The 20841-nt window shown below is 40.3% G+C and overlaps 1 protein-coding gene across 2 annotated transcripts; it reads right to left on the reverse strand.

The window, feature by feature from the left end:
- Positions 1-500: 500 nt before the first annotated feature.
- Positions 501-19940, reverse strand: l3mbtl2 (L3MBTL histone methyl-lysine binding protein 2). Of its 2 annotated transcripts, XM_034194065.1 has the most exons (19): positions 19904-19940; positions 18112-18507; positions 16484-16607; positions 15804-15937; positions 8540-8612; positions 8327-8400; positions 7356-7473; positions 6113-6247; positions 5842-5930; positions 5153-5399; positions 4844-4911; positions 3814-3918; positions 3411-3558; positions 3165-3247; positions 2648-2882; positions 2034-2093; positions 1742-1903; positions 1451-1579; positions 501-1373 (listed from the first exon to the last, which is right to left on the reverse strand). In XM_034194065.1, the coding sequence occupies exons 2-19, from the start codon at positions 18472-18474 to the stop codon at positions 1261-1263; spliced, it is 2460 nt and encodes an 819-aa protein (XP_034049956.1). In that variant the 5' UTR covers positions 18475-18507; positions 19904-19940; the 3' UTR covers positions 501-1260. The 2 variants fall into 2 exon arrangements, with proteins under 2 accessions (XP_034049956.1, XP_034049957.1); XM_034194066.1 differs by lacking the exon at positions 19904-19940 and having other exon boundaries at positions 18112-18637.
- Between the last annotated feature and the right edge of the window lie 901 nt (positions 19941-20841).

Here is a 20841-nt window from a genome sequence, read left to right on the forward strand (position 1 = left end):
TACATGAAACACACTAGTTAAATAGGGAGACTGACCTTTAATGAAATGATCCGAACAGATCCGTAGAATGGCCAAACTGGACTCGGATGTAAGGTCACTTCTAGCTATCCGTGCTAGCCAGATTGCTCGCCTCTTTGAAGACAGTTCTCGCGTATTTTCTCCTTGATGCTCGATAATTGCCGGTAACCTGAAGAAACTGATTAGTTTCCCTGTTCTTACGATTACTACAGCCGATTATACCACAAAAACTCGGCATTTTATCGCAAATATCTGCAGCTAGCTAGTGTGCGTCTATAATGTGCGCATCTTGTTTGTCCCCCAACAAGACGGAACGGACGTTTCGTGACGTCATTTGCACAGGGTCTATAGGAGATTTTTCGTTGCAGCTCTCGGAGATTCAGTATCTTGCTTCCACAGCTACCAACTGTAGACGTTACTGAAATTTAGGACCCATTTGTGTCAGTTAAGATGTAACAAGATGAACAAGAGGTTTTAGGTTTTTTTTAGTGGTTACATTCTTATATCATCATCATCAAATATGGTAAGAAAACAGAAAATAAAAGTATTTACAAGTTCTCTCTGAACTGATTACAAGCTAAAGTTCAACTCAAACCAGAGGACACCTCCTCTGCTCACACAGCATTAACCTGTGGTCCAGACTGGCTAGAATGAAACAAGGGAGGTCGGTTTAAACTGGCTGAGAGAGTGATTATGGAAATATCCTACAGGCTCACTGGTGCTTATCCAGATTATAGAGTCTGCGACTTACCCTGGACGGGATGCCAGTCAGACACAGGTTCCTTCCCCAGCCAAGGATAGTCCCAATATACAGCTGGGTAGGTTCAGACAAGCAGCTTAAGTGTCTTTCCCCGAGGACACAGATGGGTAGCGTGACTAGGAATCAAACTCAGGTGTACATATTGGTAGCCCAACTCCTTATCCTACTGAGCTACCTGCTCCACATCGTGGAAATACAGGGTAGTATTAAGTTAAATCAACTGACCTACCAAACATCTGTACCTTATGTGTGAGCAACGTCTTCCTCATGTCACTGTTCGGACGTCTTTGTCCTTTCAGCAGACATGTTTGATCTGGTCTCCTTTAGTCGAGTTCCATCGATGGTGCACCAGCAGTTCTTTAGCGGACCAGTCGCCTCAGGCCTGTGTCGTTTACTCCCCTGCTGCTCACCGCTCTTCCAGGTCACTTCCATCACTTTTATCTCAGTGTTTTCCAAACTGCATCGTCACAAGTTCATTCTTCTCAACACCTTCCCTCCTGTTTCACCGAGGTGACAGAAACTTGTGGAGAACTATCCGGAGTAGCGATGGGGGTCTCCATCTCCACCTCTTCCACTTTCACGTGAACTGGAAAGACTGATGAGACATTAAGAATTCACAGTGAATACATTTTCTTTAAAAATGCTAGAATGTTAGAGATTTGTCCCACTTACTCTCCTCCTCTGGCTCAGTCTTGGGCTGGATGAGTGACATGTTTCCGAGCAGCCTGACGTCTGTGGGCCTGGAATCTCCAGGTAATGGTCTGGATCGGTCCTCAGAGATCACTTTGGTCACTTCACCACCTAGAAAATGGAATGAAAACATGATTTGTATCATAACTTGTAACATATGCAAAGTGAGAAGACTAGTCCAGTTTCTGGGACACCCTGGGAAGTTGACCATAAGAAGCTTTATTCTTATAGAAGGCATGAACCGGTCTTGTGGACGGGAATTTATCCACTTACTCCTTTCCGTTGGCTGCAGCTGCTCCTGGGACTTGAGCGATGGTTCTGAGGACATCTGAGGGCCCCTGGTGTCTTCAAACCCGGGATGCTGATCATCATTATCGCTGGTGTGCTGTTGGCCTGGTTCCTGACTGAGTAGTCTCCTCCTCGCATATTTCTTTTCTTCATCAGAATATTGATAAGATTGAAAACATGAACAAACTAACACTCTCATATAAATGTGACATAGCCTAGTTTTGACTGACTGGATGGTTAGATGTTCAAGGAAAGAATAAATAAATAAATAACTTACTCCTTTTTCCAAATACTGGCTTGTATTTCTTGTTCCGAGCCAGCTGGCTGTCGGGTACATCTGCTCAAAAAGACATTTTTATACAATGTGAAAAATAATCGATACACTACACAGCAACACAACTGCAAATGATAATTACTGCCGTTATTCTTTTCATTATAGTTTTACAAATATCAAATGAATCGTCATTCAATTTGAAAAATAAGACCATGAAGGTATCCTGGATGCTCAAAACATACCCCACCCACCCCCGCAATGTTCATTTCATTTTGATTCAAGTCAGAAACAGCTCCAAATTAAAGCTCGCTTTTACTTTTCTCAAAACCAGCCAATATCTGGCTTAAAAGGCATGTAAATTATTTCAAATCCACTTATTCCTCTAGATTAAACCACTGTAATCTTTAAATGAACAAAGTTACAATCGCCGTCCCTATCATATGACGGGCAAACAATGTAAAATGGATCACACGAATGTTTCCAGTGGCTGTAAAGCTTCATGTTGATCATTTTCAACACTCAGCTTCTACCTGTTAAATCCTCAGTATTCTACTCAAATAATAATAGAGGAAACACTTTTAATCTAAATAACCTCACAAGATACCGGTGGTGTTTACCAAGCCTGGGTGGTGGCTGAAGCTGGTAGCCTGTGAGCTCGCACCAGCCGGCTGGGTAGATGTCTGGAGAGCGGTTGTCAATCCATTGGTCGAATTCATCGTCCCAGCCGTCGAAGTGGATGAGCAGCAGGCGGCCCACGCAGCGCTTCACGGTGGCCACGCACACCAGGCGAGGTTCCATCAGGTCCACCGCTTCCAACTTCATGTTCGGAGAGAAACCGTGACCCGGGTAGTCCTGCAGACACAAAAAGGCAACGTGATGGCGTTTGCAGACACTTACAGCATGCACTGGTTAGAAGGAAAGGTGGAGTCACAGTCATGCTGTTAATGGCTGAAGACTCTTATGCGCTCCAAAATGGGTGGAGTTAGTTTGAAGTGAATGTTTTAACCACCATCCAGAAAGAGAAACACGACAGCCAACAGTCAAATGGCAGTAAAAGCAAACAGGAGCACGAACTGATGCTCACTAAAGGGTACAAATGACAGGATGAAAACAAAGCAAATAACACTGTCTTACAGTGTTGAATAGATGAGGAGGCACAGCTTCAGATTTAGTGTCATTCAGGTATTCAGGCCAGGTGAACGTCTCAGAATCATAACCTACAAATAAAACACACAGAATTCATACAAACTTACCCTCTTTGCAAATATTTATTTGGGGCATTCCGATTTCAGCATCTTGTTTCTTTGTGGTTTCTCTGGATAATTTTCAAAACCAAAAGATGAAGAAAATAGAGGACAAAGTAAAAAATAAAAAAGTTACCTTGTGGTACCGTGAGCTGGATGTTGTTCTTTTTACAGAAGCCCACGGGAAGGATAGCATGAGAGGAGGCATGGTAACAAAACAAGTCTGAGTTGGTGTGTGACGCGATGCCATCGATGCCGACCATCAGGTAACCATCTAACAGCACCTGGCAGAGTGAAAAACGGCCAAAATACACAGGAGACCGTTTAATGCTGGACTCAGAGTTGAAAATGTCAAAGCTCTCGCACTTTGGAAGCAAAGACTTAAATAGCTCAGTGTGAACAGTGCATAATCTGGATTTGCAGCTGATGTGTAGAACAGACACTTCTGCTCACTTCATTTGGCGTGAACATTTTTCGTACAACTCAGTGCACCCTCACACGGCTAATCTACTTACAGCTAGTGTAGAACTGCGATTTACCTTGTGTACGGTGGCCACGCAGATACTGCCCAAGTTCAGTGGGTCAATGGCCTCCAGCTTCATTCCTTCCTTGAAGAAATCTCCTTTCATATAGACAAACCGGGGCTGCAGGTGTCAATAAACCCAAACAACAGCAGAATACAGTCACATCAGCAACAATAAAACACTTATTTTCACTCTGAAACCAAAAACAATATTAAAGCTGTACAGCCCTTTAAATTTAATTTCTGACAAAACCCAAGAATTCTAATGACTTTGGGGGGGGGTGATACATTACAAAATCACAGTTCATTTTGATGACGAAAACTTATTTATCTAGGGGAAATTCCATGACGAATATTGTCTTTTCCTTCTGAAGAAGATGGACAGACAGACTCCAGGAGGAAGCGCATGTGGCTTTGAGATGACCTGTGACCTGACACATGACATAAAATGGCTTGTAAATCACTTCAGAGCTGGTACCTGGCTACAAAGACAGCATTTTTAGATTTAGACCCATTTATTTATTGCCAGCTTTTTCAAAATACATGAGAAACATATTAGATTTATACAAAAATAAGCAATTTCAGTGCATTTTCCGCCATCCTGGTTTATTTTGTTTGAGTGAGCAGCCAGCTGACGTCACACTCCCTTTCTTTACTCCAAATGGCAGTCACTGTGTCCTTCACAGCATCCTCGCACAGCTCGGTGGGAGCCCCCACATGATCTATGATGTCACTACCAAATATATGTCATGGCGTCCGATCGTTTGAATTTAAACCCATCGGGGTCCAATTTTAAATTATTTTCAGACAGCGCAAATTTTGATCATATTATGAATCCCTTATTTAAATACCAAGTAATAAAATTATAGTGATGTCAAAGAAATGTACATTTTATGACTTAAATCTTAAAAACAACAACAAAAAACTAAGGCTGCACAGCTTTAAAACAAGATAAAACAGAAAAATTAACATCTGCAGTTAGGTGTGTGTGTGTGTGTGTGTAAGGCCAATGTAAAACCGAAATCTATGAAAACATTTTTTACTACCTTATTAATGAATAGTGATGCATAATCACAGGTAGCCCTGAGAGCAGCAGCAGATTCCATAGCATTTCCTAAAAGGAGAAACATTCCTTTTCAGTATCAAATAAAAACTATAAAGATTAAAAGCAAAATGCACAGGATTTAACTCTTCTAGTCAGATCATCATCCACCTTTAAAGACTACATTTTTTCTGAAGACAAACTGTGATGAACACCTAAATCATGATGCAAAAGTGGATTACTCTTTCAAATGTGATTTTACTGGACATGTCCAAAAGACACAGACAGGGACACACAAAAATCCTGCACCCACCAGGTTCTTTAGTGGCATGTCCCACTGTCTTGGCCCAGCCTATCGGATGCAGCAGAGGACTCGCCATGTGACACCAGAAGTCAGAGACGATGTTTTCAGGAGCGTCACTTTGGTCCGTGTACACCAGCCTGAGACGTCCACCAATAATGGAGTCTACAGTGGCCAAACGGGTCCGACTGAAGCATCTGTTGTCCACCACCTCCACCCACATACCAAACTTTACCGGGTATTTCACACTTTCTGCCAACTAAGAAGGGGAAAAGACCAGACTTCACATTCTGTATGATGGTAAAATGTAAATAAAATGACACTTTTGACATGTGCAGCACATTTAATAGATATCTAAAGATTAACTCAGAAACCACTTTTATTCTAAATATATTTATTACACTTCTTTTATTGTACCGAGTGCTTTTGATTGTTACGCTTTTCAACTTTTTTATTATTATTGCCGTTTCCTTTTATGATGACGATGATGTTTCACCAGTTAGAGCAACGACAGTGAGACTGGCAACTTTAATCAACGGTTAGGAAAAATAATATGAAAGAAAACAAGAAAAAAAGAGATGACAGTTTCACATAGACGGAACCTGGCAATGCTTCCCAATATCAGGTCAGAAAGTCAGAGGACAAAACACCAAAAACAGACAGGACAGATCATCTGCCTGGTGTTTGATCACCAGTTTTACCTTGATGTAGAAGTCAGCAGGCAGCGTGCTGGCCCCCACCAGCTTCTTCATCAAATATGCTTTCCAATCTGAGATGTCCTGCTTCACATCTGCAAACACAGGATTTTATAAATATGTAGAAAATAAATCCTCTGTCACAGTTAAGCTTACAGAATGCAACAACTTTATTGAGCTTTGTTGTCTGCAAGGATTTTTTTATATATACACATATTAAACACTTGTGGTCATGAAGGTCCGTCTGTGTGCATCAGGTTTATGGATCAATTCCCACCTTGTGGTGGCACCAGCAGCTTGCTGGTCATGGCACACCATCCAACTGGGTACAGCACTCCTGAACTGAGGCTGCACCAGAAATCATGACTGCTGTCTTCCTCAAAGCCTTCATATCTAAGCAGGGCGTAGTATCCTGCAAACAGAGAGGAATAATACCTTACATTAGAATTACCACCGAGTGTCAACTATGAGCCTTTTATGTGAGATTAGACGCTGACTACTCGACTGCACATATTAATAATTTTTCCTGCATGTTTGACTACTACTATAATAATTATTGACCAACAATCTAAATTATTTTAATAAGTTTATAGTCTTTGTGCGACAGCTGTAGATATGTTGATGGGACTGATGTTACAATTGTTGGAGCATTCAAATTGAAACACTAGTTCGGGGGTTGGGGGGGGTTTCCATATGTCATTTATTCAAAAAGTGACACTTCCCTGAGAAAAAGAACAAGGAACATCTGATCCATAGTCTCTTATTGTAGCTGTATTACTCCAGACCTGCTGAATTAAATGTGGAAGTTGAAACTTTAAGGCAACCCACAAACCGCCCAACCATCTCATAGCAGAAAACCAGCCTTCTAACTTCAGGGAGGCTGACCCAGTGTCCTTTGAACAAGAGTCTCAGCAGAGCGGGTGTAAAAAAATTTTTTTTAATTTTTTTATTTTTTAAAAAGCAAAGAACACCACAACCGGAGGAAGAGAGAAATAGAAAAAGTGTGTGCCACCAAGTGAGGGATCACACACGGGTCAACCCTGGCCAGGCTTTCTTGGGATAGCAATAGCTGAAAGCTAAAGAAGTGCGCAAAAATGGATACAGACCTGATGTTTCTGCTGCTGCACTTCTAAGTACATTGAGACAAATTATGTTCTCTATGTATTTTTGTTGCTTTCTTGACTTGGCTCTTCGGATTGTATTCAGTTGTAAACAACTATATATGGACAGTGGGGGGCAGCAGTGAGTTTTTATGACAGTTTTGTGACATATATATTCCTGACCTGTAGGGGGAGCTTTGTAGAGGAAAAGTGAAAAAAGAGAGCAAGAGAGAAAGAGTGGAAAAACTGACCAGAGTTGGATAGTGTCTCTTTAAATGAGTTAACTTTTTAATAAATAATGAAAGAAAATTACAGTGAGGTAAAATACACTCTACATTTCTTTTTCCAAGACTGGTCAAGTTACACACACACACACCTTTTTTTGTGTGTTGGTGGAAATGAGATAAAACAGATATTAACCTGCGAGCTGGATGATGGTGGCAATCCAGTAGACTTTGCTGGGTAGGACGGCGTTTGTGTTCAGGACCTCTACCTTCATCCCTACAGCGATGTCGTCCCACTGTTCACAAAGAGGAGCCTGTAGGGCAGGAGGAGGCATTCTTTTCATAATGGACATATAACAGCAAGGATGGGCATTTTTAATAGGAGGCACGTCCTCTCTTTCCAAAAATATAAAGATGTTTTTGTTCTTATCAAAGGAAAAAAAAAAATAGATAAATAAATTTTAAAAAACCTCCCTTGTTATACTTTTTAACACAAGAAGTTTTGACCATGATACAATGCTTGAAACAGTTTAAAAAAAAAAACGCTTGTGAACTGACATGTTTTTAATTCTCTGAAATAGCCTTAAACCAACATTACAATTTCTGAAACTTCTTTTAATTGGGTAGATTTAAAGATAACCTGGATTTAACTGCATTTAAAACTCAAGAAGTTGTTGTAAACTGCTTTCAAGCATCTTCAAATAGCTTTTAAACAAGACATTACCAGTTTATAAAGGGGTTCCTGTAGAGTTCTATACCAATGACAAATAGGTTAGAGTTGGAAACTGGTTTTGAAATGACAAAATATCTGAAATTTAAACTGGTGAAAACAAGTTATTTTAACATGATCCTTCAGGTTTGAGATATTGTGATGGGCATGACGTGACATTTTAATAATTTATTTGTATCTTCCTTTTTAAAACAGACTGCAACATGATCAGCCTGAACTGCAAAAAAAAAATTCCTACATATTTCATTTGTTTGCCGTATTTGTTTTCATAATTCAGTCAGTTAACTACTGTTAACTTTGATGACAGCGTCTACTATTTACAGAAACTAACATTGCAATGAAAACCTCATCTGCTCAATTTAAACCTCAATCAACACTGCAAGAACTGCAGATTAATTTATTATGGTTTCTCTCCCGTCTTTGCAAATTGAACTCACATGTCTGAAGCAGGAGACAGATGCAGCCAGAGAGGTTTCCTTGTCCAAGTAGATGCCCCAATCAAAAGGTATACCTAAAAAAAAGTCACCACAAAACATTAATCTGAGCAGATTATGAGAAAACTGATATACCGATGCATCAAATTGATTATGAGAGCATAAATAATGAACTGGATTGTTCTAAATCACATTGTGAAGCATCGATGTTCTCACCATCATCCCCTGGTCTCGACAGACCTTTGGTCACCTTGTTTAGCACGCTTATCTTTTTTGATGGGTGTTTTTCCTGGAAACAAGCACAAACACAAATTATATAAAATATTTCTTATCACAAATATATTAGCCATAAAAACGTAAATCAGTCTCCAAAACTACAGACAGGCATCACGAAATTCATATCACATTTAAAAATGTTTATGTGGATGACAACATTCAATTTAAAAATCACTTGTAGGTCATATTTGTGCAGCTTAAAAAAATAAACACAAATATATGCAGAGTCAAATACAAACAATAATAATTGCAGGTCTCCAGGTTTGCTGTTGCTTGTGTACAAACATGGTTGTCATAAATGTGCTTCACTTAAGAAAAAGAGCAACAAAAAAAAAGTCACAAGAGGTGTGTTAATGTCTCATTAGATCTGAAGATTTCACGGTGTTGGCCGTGATATGCTGGCTAACATTTACTATACCATCTTAGGGAACAACATCAAATGCAAAAGCTGGGGTTACAAACCCTTTCCCAAAATTAGAGAAGAAATTCTGACCTCTGATGGTCTTTTCTTTGACCCCACCCAGCCATCCCACCCTAAGTGAGAAAACACAACTTCAAAGTTCTCACTTTCCATCAAATGCAGCATAATGCTCAGTGTCCCCGAACTAAAAATGTCTGGCTGCACCCATGTCCAGGAGCCAGATATCTACAAAATTCCAGTAACTTGTTGCAATTTTTTCACAAAATATTGAAGGGAGGGGCAATTTTAAAATAAATTAATAAAAAACAGATTTTAAATCTTGTCTTATCGAATGGAATTACAAATTTAGCATTGCAGCTGCAACACACTATTATTAATCGTCTGATTAACCGATTTGCTATTTGGTCCATAAATTGTCAGAAAAATGGGGAAAAATGTTGTTCAATGCCTTGTAGTGTTTCTTCGGCCCTTCTATGGACCATTTTCCTTCCCTCAGCTGGGAGTAGATCTGTATGGGAATTCAGCATTCATCCATCCTAATGACATGACCCACCCACCAAAGCTGGTTCTTGACACACTCAATGCTCTGGAGCTTGGCTTCAAGCAAGGGTGCTGATGTTGGCACATTAGTCTTCCTAGTTCCAGGTCAATTCGCCCACTCCCAAGTCAGCTTTTTTTTTTTAAATCATCTGATACCCACTCGTACCTTTTGCCAATTTCTGCTCAAAAACGAGCACAAACACGATATGCAAAACCCAGTACAGTCAATGAATGAATAACATGATCTTCACATGATAATTTCATGATGTGTCATTTTTGGCGAGTAATCGAAGTGTGTGCGCAACTTCGCGGCCGGCTGTAGTAAACAGCAAAGTTGTCCAATTCTAGGGTACGTGAATGTCTTTCACCATTAATTACTTCTTTATGGCAAATGATCTACCTTTGTGGCCATTTGCACGGAAAAATATAGCACAGCGTGAGATTTAAAAAAAAAAAAGACAACTTGAGAGTGGGTGAGTTTGTGGAATGGTGATTGGACTATGCGCTGTCTTCCCACCTGACACGGTGGATAATCCTCAGTCAACGTTGGTGGAATCGCTCGAGGGTCTTCAGACGGTGACAGTAAGTGGTCCTGGTCTCAGATCTACTCGGGGTGGAATGATAGACTATCCCATGCCGAAGTAAATCACTAGTCACACTACAGAAAGTAATCTGTGGTGAATTTTTGTTTTAAAAAGTCTAGTTTTTGAGGACAAATTGTATTGTTTGATGTATGAATAATTTATTATTCTGAAAGAGTTAAACATTTCTTCCATGCAAAGGTGACTTTTCATGGCATCACTATTTTTTTTAACGACACGATACATCGTCACTTGTAGCTACAAATTATATTTCTTTTTTTACTGACTTAAAGCCCGCTGCGGGTTGAACTGACCGGTTGGAGCGGACACTCGGTTCCGTTCGCCGCCTGTTCGGTGCTTCGTTGCTCGGACGGGACGGCGGTGTTCTTCAGCAGATGGGCCCGGCGACTCGGAATATTCCCGTAGTCGAGGTAGTCTTCGAGCCTGAAATGTTCTTGACAAACGAACTTATTCTGGAGCATGTGAAGCGGCGTGTCGGCGTCGATGTTCAGCGCTAGCAGCCACTGCTTCACCCGCTCCGGGTTGGCGATGGGAAACCGGTGGAAGACGAGACGAGGACATTTCAAATTCCGACACGACTCCACGCAGCAGTAGGACGGCATTCGTGCAGCTCAGGGGAGGATTTAAAATAAAAATATAAAAGCAGGCAGGTGGTAGTTTTTTGTTTGAAGTACGCGCGGTCTGTTTACTTCTTCTGTACTTTTAGGTTGGCAAAGAGCTTTTTGTGGAATACTGCCACCTATCGTCCAACAGGTGAAACTGTAGAAATTAACTTTTTTTTTCTTCTTTTTTTTTTTTAACTGAATAGGCACGCCCCATTGAGTGAGGCTGATTTATGTACAGTAATCCAAAGTAAAGATGGAACATTCCGGAACTGTACCTGAACCATATTGGTATTCAACAATAACAACATATATATTTGTTTTGCACTTTCATTTTCATCCTGAGGGGAGACTGCACTTTTAATTTTGTTGTGCTCACATGCACAATGACAATAAAGACATTCTATTCTATTCATTTTAACACATTTCAAAGTGCTTTACATCATCAAATTCGCAGTATTCCTTTCTCTAAAACTGAGAGATCATGCTAGAAGGAGACGAGTGAGGGAAGACACCAAGACACCCACACAGCCCTGAGGAATTTATAGGCTTCTGTAATTGTGGTTGGACAAACTCTGCAAAGTGCAACTTTTGTCTGTTGCTTCACTGGCAGCACAGTGGCTTAGTGGTTAGCAGTGTTGCCTCACAGCAAGAAAGCCATGGGATCAATTCCCACCTGTGGCCTTTCTGTGTGGAGTTTGCATGTTCTCCCTGTGTCTGCATGGCTTCCTTCCACATCTAAAGACATACAGGTTAGGTGGATTGGAAACTTAAAAAAAAAAATTGTCCAGGGGCCTCATGTACAAAGACTTGCGTTGACTTTCTACTAAAAGTTGGCATACGCCAAAACTCTGAATGAGGCGTAGCACAAATATATTAAGATACATCAAAGTGTGCGTAGGCATGAATCCACGCACATTCGGTTTGTACATCTCAGTGAACGTGGAATTTAGCACACGCACCAAACTCCTCCCCGACCACGCCTCTATCTGAATATGCAAATGCATTCAAATAATCTGATTGTGTTGTGCTCACGGTACCATAAGTGTGGAGTGTTGTGTGTTTGATGACACCTGCCGTCGTCTGAGTTTTGTGTGTAAAAATTAAAGAACTTTCAGAGGCTCATGCTCAACCGCTTTTCTGGGTTCGGATCGCGGGGGCAACAGCTCCAGCAGGGGACCCCAGACTTCCCTTTCCCGTGCCACATTGACCACCTCTGAGTGGGGGATCCAGAGGTGTTCCCAGGCCACTGTGGAGATATAATCTCTCCACTTAGTCCTGGGTCTTCCCTGGGGTCTCCTCCCAGATGGACGTGCCTGGAACATCTCCCTTGGGAGGCGCCCAGGAGGCATCCTTACCAGATGCCCCGAACCACCTCAGGTGGCTCCTTTCAACGCAAAGGAGCAGCAACTCTACTCCAAGCTCCCCACAGATAACCAAACTTCTCACCCTATCTCTAAGGGAGACACCAGCCACCCTCCTGAGGAAGCCCATTTCAGCCGCTTGTACCCGCGATCTAGTTCTTTCGGTCATGACCCAACCCTCATGACCATAGGTGAGAGTAGAAACGAAGATTGACCATTAGATCGAGAGCTTCACCTTTTGGGTCAGCTGCGCCAATTCTCCGGCCAATCTCACGCTCCATCATCCCCTCACTCGTGAAAAAGACCTTGTGGTACTTGAACTCCTTCACTTTCAGAGGCAACATACAAAAACAACAAAAGCTGTGGTTAGATCACCATTCTCTCAGCTCGCTGTAATGTAAAACCGAAATTAAAGAAGTATGTTTGTGTAAATGCTGAACTGTGCTGCGCGCACACACTGAAGTAAAAAGATATAAGGTGCACAACGGCACAGTGTGTGACATTAACATTACACAGTTTTACTGACAAATAAAATAATAAAAAATAATTACTGACAAATAGTGAACACAGTCAGGGGCTTGTTAAGAGGCTCTCTAGTTCCACCATCAGGAAAAAGAAAACACATTATTAATAATAATAATAATAATAAAACATATTTGAATGTACACATGCCCCAATGTGTCTGCGCTGGTTTTCTTCGTTCAATCAATCAACGTTTATTTATAGAGCCCTTTATAATACCGAAGGTGACCAAAGTGCTTCACAATAAAACAAAACAATTTAAAATGTATAAGACAATTAAAACAATACATAAGTGCACACAACTAAAAGAGGAAAATACATTCAAGTAAAGTGTCACTGTGCTACTGCATGTTGAAAGCCAGTCTGAAAAGATGAGTTTTAAGCCTAGATTTAAAGAGGCCAAAGTCAGTGATAGTGCGCATGTCTGGGGGCAGTTTGTTCCAGAGTCTGGGCCCCGCGACTGAAAAAGCCCGATCACCCCAGTGTTTATATTTCACTCGAGGGACGTCCAGCAGGAGCTGATCTGAGGACCTCAAGGCTCTGGTCGAGCTCTGAACCTTCAGGAGCTCGGACAAATACAGAGGGGCAAGGCCATTGAGGGCTTTAAAAACAAAAAGCAAAATTTTAAAATCAACTCTAAAAGAAACTGGAAGCCAATGCAATGAAGAAAGAACTGGGGTGATGTGCTGACGTCTACGTACGTTTGTTAAAAAACAGGCAGCGGCGTTTTGTACCAGCTGGAGGCGATTCAGACAGGACAGAGGGACTCCAACATAAACCACACTGGCAATCTGGTTTTCAAATCTTAAAGAACTGTTCAAAATGACACCAAGGTTTTTTACTGTAGATTTAAAATTAGAAGCCAGTAACCCAAAGTCTTCAAATGAGGTTCTTCACTAGGAACAATTACACGGATAAATTATTTAACCACCAAGCAGCCCCCCATTGCACACCATGCAGCCTTCAGCCTGACGCGCATTTGCGCACCACACGATTTGAACACTGATGGAATGAAAATGTTTCCTATGAACAAAAACAAACTCATCATGTGATGGCACCTTTATAGCAATATGTGTGCAGTTAATAGGTTTGATTAATAGGTCAGCGCTGTAAATCTGGATGAGATTTGGATGACTGCATTCCACACAGCTGCCATGGCTTGGCACAAAGTTGACTGGGACACTCCTGACCGATCAGCCAACTCACGCTGGACTGTCCATGATGCCACGATGCACAGCGGGGTCAGCACCTGTGTGGGCACCGACAACCCCTGGCTCCTCGCCGTATTGCATTCTGACCGGGCCGCATTTCTGTGCGCAACTCGAGTAACAGTGGCCTTGGTAAACGAAATTGGTTTATGAGCCAATTATCATCATTTGCAAGTAAATCGTCATGTTACCTGAGTACATGATCACGTCAGGTTGCACTATTTGCATGGTCCTCTAACAATGCTAACGCAGACACTGTTAGTGTCATTTTACGCATCACTTTGCGCATGTTTTATATCCACCCATATAACTGCAAACATGTGGGTGCGTTAACTGTTCATCACTGTGTCGCTGATGTGCACATCACTCTGATGACTTCTTGTTTTCACACTATTAATGGTTCCCAGCATTTTACGTGTCCACAGTGGAACAATAGCTGTAGAAATGTGCGTACGCGAGCCAGGATTTTTGCGTGACACACCGCACATTTCCACGGTCATTTAATTTTTGATACATCTGAACAATGGTGTGGAGACGGATGTACACGAGGTTTTTGTGCGTAAGCACACTTTGTACATGAGGCCCCTGGTCTCCCTTGCAAAACAGATCTCAATCTCAATGGGACTAAACTGGTTAAATATTATATACCCTAACTATAGAATTCTCTTCCTGCCCAAATTCCATCCATTAGATCAAGGGCCAGCTTCAGCTTTAATCGCTTTCTGGGTGCTACTTTCTAAATGATTTTTTTTGTCTCTGCTGTTAATCCCCAGTTATGTCATGTCATAAAAAAACCCTGGATGTAGAATTCCACCATCCTATCCAAGAATCAACCAAGAGGCAATCCTGATCGCCACCGAGGGATTGACACAACAGCTTCACAATGATGTGGTACAGAGGAACATTTTCTTAAAAAGAACATGTGCAATTTCAGCTGCAATTTGCCAGAAGGCACATGGGAAACCAGAGTGTACATTTGATCGGCTTCCCTGTTTTACAGTCTGTCTCTACTCCACTCCAACATGAAGCTGTGAATGGGGATGAGACAGGCAAATGTTGTACCATTCCCAGTTTCTCCACTCACATCCACAGAAGCCTATAACTGTGTCAGAGCCGCCATGTGAGTCTTGGTGGCTTCCCTCACTCATCTCCATTCAGCATGGATGACTACATTTTTGAGAACTGCCTATTCCAGACAAACTGACCATACAGCACAATAACTACACTGCTTTTATTTGTTAATGAGTGAATGTTCATGTTTGGGAATGTTCATGTGTTCCTCCCTGATTTGTCTCCAGAAAACCGGCTGTAAGAGTGATGACTTAAGTCTGTGAACAAGATGACTAAAAAAAACCAAAACAAAAAAAAAACAAGATAACTAAAAATTGGCTGGATGGATTTTTACCAAATTTGGTTGGAATATTACTTGGGCAGATACCCTGAGTTGATTAACTTTTGGAGAGGATCAGACAAAAGGTCACCAAAAACATGGTGCGATAAAGATATTTTCTGCTGGATCTCTGTAATCAATAGACATAGAGGGAGGAACTAAAGCTTATATTGATCAGCAGAATATCTGTGACTGGTTGGTGTAAGCGGTGTCATGATGAAGTCACAACAAAGTCATAAAAGGAAGTCATGTTTGCTGAGAGTGCGCAGGGTTTGCATCAGCCCTCTGACGCCTTCACAACCTGCTTTGAGGTCTTTGAGGAAAAGCTTTAGCAAAAGTATCCAACAAGCTTGTAATGAACACTAAGTTTGTAACTTGAAGTTGCAACAATGTAAAGCTTGAAAAACTGGAAAACCACAGTAACTAATGTCAGATACAGTAGATCTTATATTCTTCACTGTAAAATATTTCATCTTAAGCTTGAGAGAAAAGTGCCAACAATCAAGTTAGATATTCCTTACGGTATCTCTGTACCAAGGTCATGTCCTGTCTTACCTTCAAACAAGCCAATATGGAAGACTTCTTTGAGATGGACGAACAGGAGCGTGCGCAGGATATACTGCAGAAACGCTTGGACCTTGAATAGAAGGTGCTACGGATGCCGGTGGAACCACACAACTCGCACACCACTGTAAAAATAAAAGACTGTGTCATGTGCCTCCAATAAAAGCTGTTTTTTTTTTTGTTTTTTTTTACACAATAGCTCATGTCATTAAAAAGAGTCCCTGTAATTTAGAGACAGGATGATTAAGTGATCAGGTGATAGGTGGCTTGAACTGAAATTATTCATGAGGAACTTCACATTCAATGAGTTCTGTAAATATATACCTTGTTGCCACTTTAATACATTTTCACACATGAGGAAACACATTAGTTGTCAAACGCTGCATATAACTGTCTCTATTTTAGATTGCCAAAATTCTGTGGCCCATCCTCAACTGACAAAACAACCAAAACTGAAGTTTGTTTAATTTACTATAAGCAAAAAACAAGTCTCCACTTTCAGAGTTGAAGATCATCACATCAGGACATCTTCTGGCTCATTATATCAGAACACATGACTGTTGTTGAAGTCAATCCTAAACCTCATAGGATCAATCCGTGACCTTAAATTCTTTCCAGAAATTAAAGGTGTTCATAATCTTTAAAATGGCATCTAAATTGTGCAACCTCACCTGTTCTGTCATCACTAGGTTTTGATTTAAGCGGCAGCTTTCTCACTTTCCGATTCTTCTTGATTTTGTCCACCTGTCCATCAAAGTCATCAGACTCGCTATCGGACAGTTCGTCACCTTGTGCCTGTGGACGGAAAACAAAGATGTAAATGGAAATCAAAAAACTGATTTTTTTTTTTTCTTTTGCATCTGCTGTCACAAACATCAAAAACTTGAGTTCATGTAAGCGCTAAAGCTGTCAAAGTGCTACACACAGTGGCCATAAAAACAAACACACCTGCTCTTTATTACAGTCCTGCAATAAACAGTAACATGAAAACAATCATTTTAGTAAGTGTGCAATGTTGAGCACCATTACTAGATTGCACTGTACTCTATATTAAGATCAATTTTATTAGTTTTTTCTTCATATATGTAAATTAGGGTTCATCAAAATAATACAAAGTGATCCACCTTGAATGGCAGAAAACCACCAATTCACAATCCTCCAACTGGGAGTTTGCTATTTTTTAGGTTGTAGATGTAGCAGGAACTGAGTTATGGTGGGGAAAAAAGAAACAACTGCTTTTTCTAGACATTTTTCTTCTCAAATTTCACAAAGTAGGTCAACAGAAAACAGTTACCCTCTTGACAATATGTTCAGAGAACTTTAAATAATCTGTAATAATTATTCCTAAATCTGTTTCTTCTGATATGCAACTCAAAACATTTTCATATTACATTATGCCCACATGGAGAACTTTGCACCTGTCTTTGTTGAAGCCAATAGAATAGAATAGTCTTTATTGTAATTGTACGGGGGGTAACAACGAAATTTGGAACCACTCTTCTGACCATCATAAATTATTCAAGTCCTATTGCAAAAAATCATGGTACACTATGGTCAAGATAGGATGATAAATAAGACAAGCCCAAAAACAAATCCCTGGGGCACACCGCGAGTTACATCAACCCATTCTGATTTGGAGTTATTAATATAGATACATGCTGACTGCAATTACTTAAGTTCAATCCATTTACCCAATTAACCTGCAATACTGTAAGAATAACGCTTATTCACAAGTCTGCCATGAGGTACTGTATATCAAATGCTTTGCAAAAATAAACAGCCTCAAAAGGCATCCCATTCTCATATAAATATGTCCAGTGCTCAAGAGCTGGTAGCAAATTTGTAAGACATGAATATCACTGTATAATCCAATGTTGATCAGGCAACATATGACATGATTTTATCATTATTATTTTAAAGGTACATTAAGTCACCTAGGGTCTGTGTTGCAGTTAAACAATGAATTGAAAACAGTCAAATGTCAAATTTACATCTCACACAAAGGACCTAAACTTTGCAAGCGCCTTACTGCTGAGTCCACAGCAACTGGATCAGCCTGTGGGAACACTCATATCATATCTGGCTGCAGGAGACAGATGGACATTTTCAGGAGATAATGATAGTTCTACGCATCATACAATGTCAGAGCCTCTCACATGAGGCCATCAGGCTTTTGACACATTCTGCATGTGTAACTACGTTAAGTACAATAATCTGATTTATTGTCGTTTTGTAAAACTCCACAAAAAATCTCAAGCATTTTGCTCTTTACACTCTCATGATGACATTAATTACTTACTGGATTGTTAATTTCTCTTGATTCAGCCAAGGTCTTTTTGCATCCACCAGCAGGTACAGAGGCAGTGAAGCCAACTCCACTGACGTGTGGCCGGACAAACACTGTTGGAACAGCTCCAGGCCTCAACTTCAGAGCCCCCATGGAAGCTCTGAAGGTGCTAGAAGGTGGCTTAGACTCAAAATACTCCTTACCAAAATGCTCACTGCACAGGTGAGAGTTGGGTGTGGCAGACCAGTGAGGTCGACTGCGCTGGACCTGTTTCTCCCATTTGCAAAACTCATCAGCATCCTTGGGAAATTTAAATAGTGTCACATCATCATCGGCAGTTTTTCCACAGCCATAAGCCACGCAGTGGACAGGCATCCTGTCTTCTTCTGAGCCAGCGGGCTGTCAACGCTGATTGCAAGAAGCCTGAAACTGGATTCAGAGACAATGGATCCCTTTCTTCTATTGATCTGTGTCATGTCACATTTCATATTTTAGAGCAAAATAGCAGATCCAAAAATCCTATTATTTAGCCCCCTGTGCTTCCACCACCCCACCAACACCCCCCGATGATTCATGTATATGTTTACTCTTACAACACTTGAGATTTGGGCGTCTAGGTTTGTGCATAAACCTAATTAAGACAGAATAATTCTGTGTGGTGAAACAATAATTAATTTACAGCATCTGTTTGACCATTTTATTTACAATTCAAAATTAAAGTTCTGAATGTGATGTAAACATTGCTTGATACAATCATTAAAAACCATAAATGATAAAATGATTACTGGTCAATTATGGGTGATGATTTTTTTTTTATTATTATTATTGATTAATTTGCAATATTTTATTTTTTAAAGAACTGGTTAATCATTTGCTTTTCATAAACTGCCAGAAAATATTTTTTTCAAAATTCAATCACAATTACTCAGAAGCTAAATATTTTCAATGAAATCATAAACTAAATATTTTAAAAAGTGTTCAATTAAAATCCATTCTCAGCTGTCTACAATCCATAATGCTGGGAAATTATCTTAATATTTTAATTTTGTTTTGTTTAATTTTGTTTAATGTACTTCCTCATTACTATTTACTAATTAGTGTATTTTGAATGTTTGGTGTTTTAATGTCTATTGTTCTTTTTTTGAAAAGCACTTTGTATGTCTGACTTGAAAGCGGTAAATAAGCAAATAAATAATCATTATTATTATCAATATTATTATTTAGTGCAGAAACAACCACTTGATCAACAGAAGAAACTATCACATAGTTTGATGATCAACTAATTTTTAAAAAACCATTTTGTTCATTTTCCAGACAAGTCATTGCTTTCTTTAAAAATAAAAAAGCATAACTCAAGAAATGTTAATTTTCTTTTCACATTCTTATGATTGTCATATTTGGTTTTCGGATAGTTGCTGGGATAAAACTAATTTAAAGCTGCTGACTTTTTAAATTTTAGTCACTGAAATATTAGGTTAAATTATAAACAGATTCATTTACAATTAAAATAGGTTTAGGCCACCAAACAGTATATACATTATTAAAAACTACGACGTTAGTGAATAAACATTTTGAAAATAAAATTTCTTTTAAAGTGTCAGCAAATAACCAAGTTCACAGGCTAGCATCATAGGTTAGCATGCGAGCGTTAGCATCAGCATGTTTATTCAAAATCACTTAATTGGTGACTTAACTTTAAGAATATTTTGTAAATCTTCACTATCATGTTCCGTTTATCCAGCAAAACTACTATTATATCCAATGTTTGACAACATTTTGCCAGTATATCACCGCTGTCACATACCTTTTACGTCATCAACACTCTCATCGTCGTGCAAGGAATTATGGGAAATGGTGTTTTAATTCGAAGGTAAAGTTGATACAGTAAGTAATACACTCAAGAAAAATATAAACGCAACACTTTTGGTTTTGCTCCCATTTTGTATGAGATGAACTCAAAGATCTAAAACTTTTTCCACATACACAATATCACCATTTCCCTCAAATATTGTTCACAAACCAGTCTAAATCTGTGATAGTGAGCACTTCTCCTTTGCTGAGATAATCCATCCCACTTCACAGGTGTGCCATACCATGATGCTGATTAGACACCATGATTAGTGCACAGGTGTGCCTTAGACTGCTCACAATAAAAGGCCACTCTGAAAGGTGCAGTTTTATCACACAGCACAATGCCACAGATGTCGCAAGATTTGAGGGAGCGTGCAATTGGCATGCTGACAGCAGGAATGTCAACCAGAGCTGTTGCTCGTGTATTGAATGTTCATTTCTCTACCATAAGCTGTCTCCAAAGGTGTTTCAAAGAATTTGGCAGTACATCCAACCAGCCTCACAACCGCAGACCACGTGTAACCACACCAGCCCAGGACCTCCACATCCAGCATGTTCACCTCCAAGATCGTCTGAGACCAGCCACTCAGACAGCTGCTGAAACAATCGGTTTGCATAACCAAAGAATTTCTGCACAAACTGTCAGAAACCGTCTCAGGAAAGCTCATCTGCATGCTCGTCATCCTCATCGGGGTCTCGACCTGACTCCAGTTCGTCGTCGTAACCGACTTGAGTGGGCAAATGCTCACATTCGCTGGCGTTTGGCACGTTGGAGAGGTGTTCTCTTCACGGATGAATCCCGGTTCACACTGTCCAGGGCAGATGGCAGACAGCGTGTGTGGTGTCGTGTGGGTGAGCGGTTTTCTGATGTCAATGTTGTGGATCGAGTGG

This window comes from Thalassophryne amazonica, chromosome 18, assembly GCF_902500255.1.
Source record: "Thalassophryne amazonica chromosome 18, fThaAma1.1, whole genome shotgun sequence".
Classification (NCBI taxonomy): Eukaryota; Metazoa; Chordata; class Actinopteri; order Batrachoidiformes; family Batrachoididae; genus Thalassophryne; species Thalassophryne amazonica.

What these genes read in the sequence shown, in the direction of transcription:
- l3mbtl2 (XM_034194065.1), bottom strand. Translation starts at nt 18,474, where the DNA reads ATGCCTGTCCACTGCGTGGCTTATGGCTGTGGAAAAACTGCCGATGAT. An exon ending in ACCTAGTGATGACAGAACAG is followed by an intron (nt 15,938 to 16,483) that starts GTGAGGTTGCAC and finishes TTATTTTTACAG; the next exon opens with TGGTGTGCGAGTTGTGTGGT. An exon ending in CTGCTGACTTCTACATCAAG is followed by an intron (nt 5,400 to 5,841) that starts GTAAAACTGGTG and finishes TCCCCTTCTTAG; the next exon opens with TTGGCAGAAAGTGTGAAATA.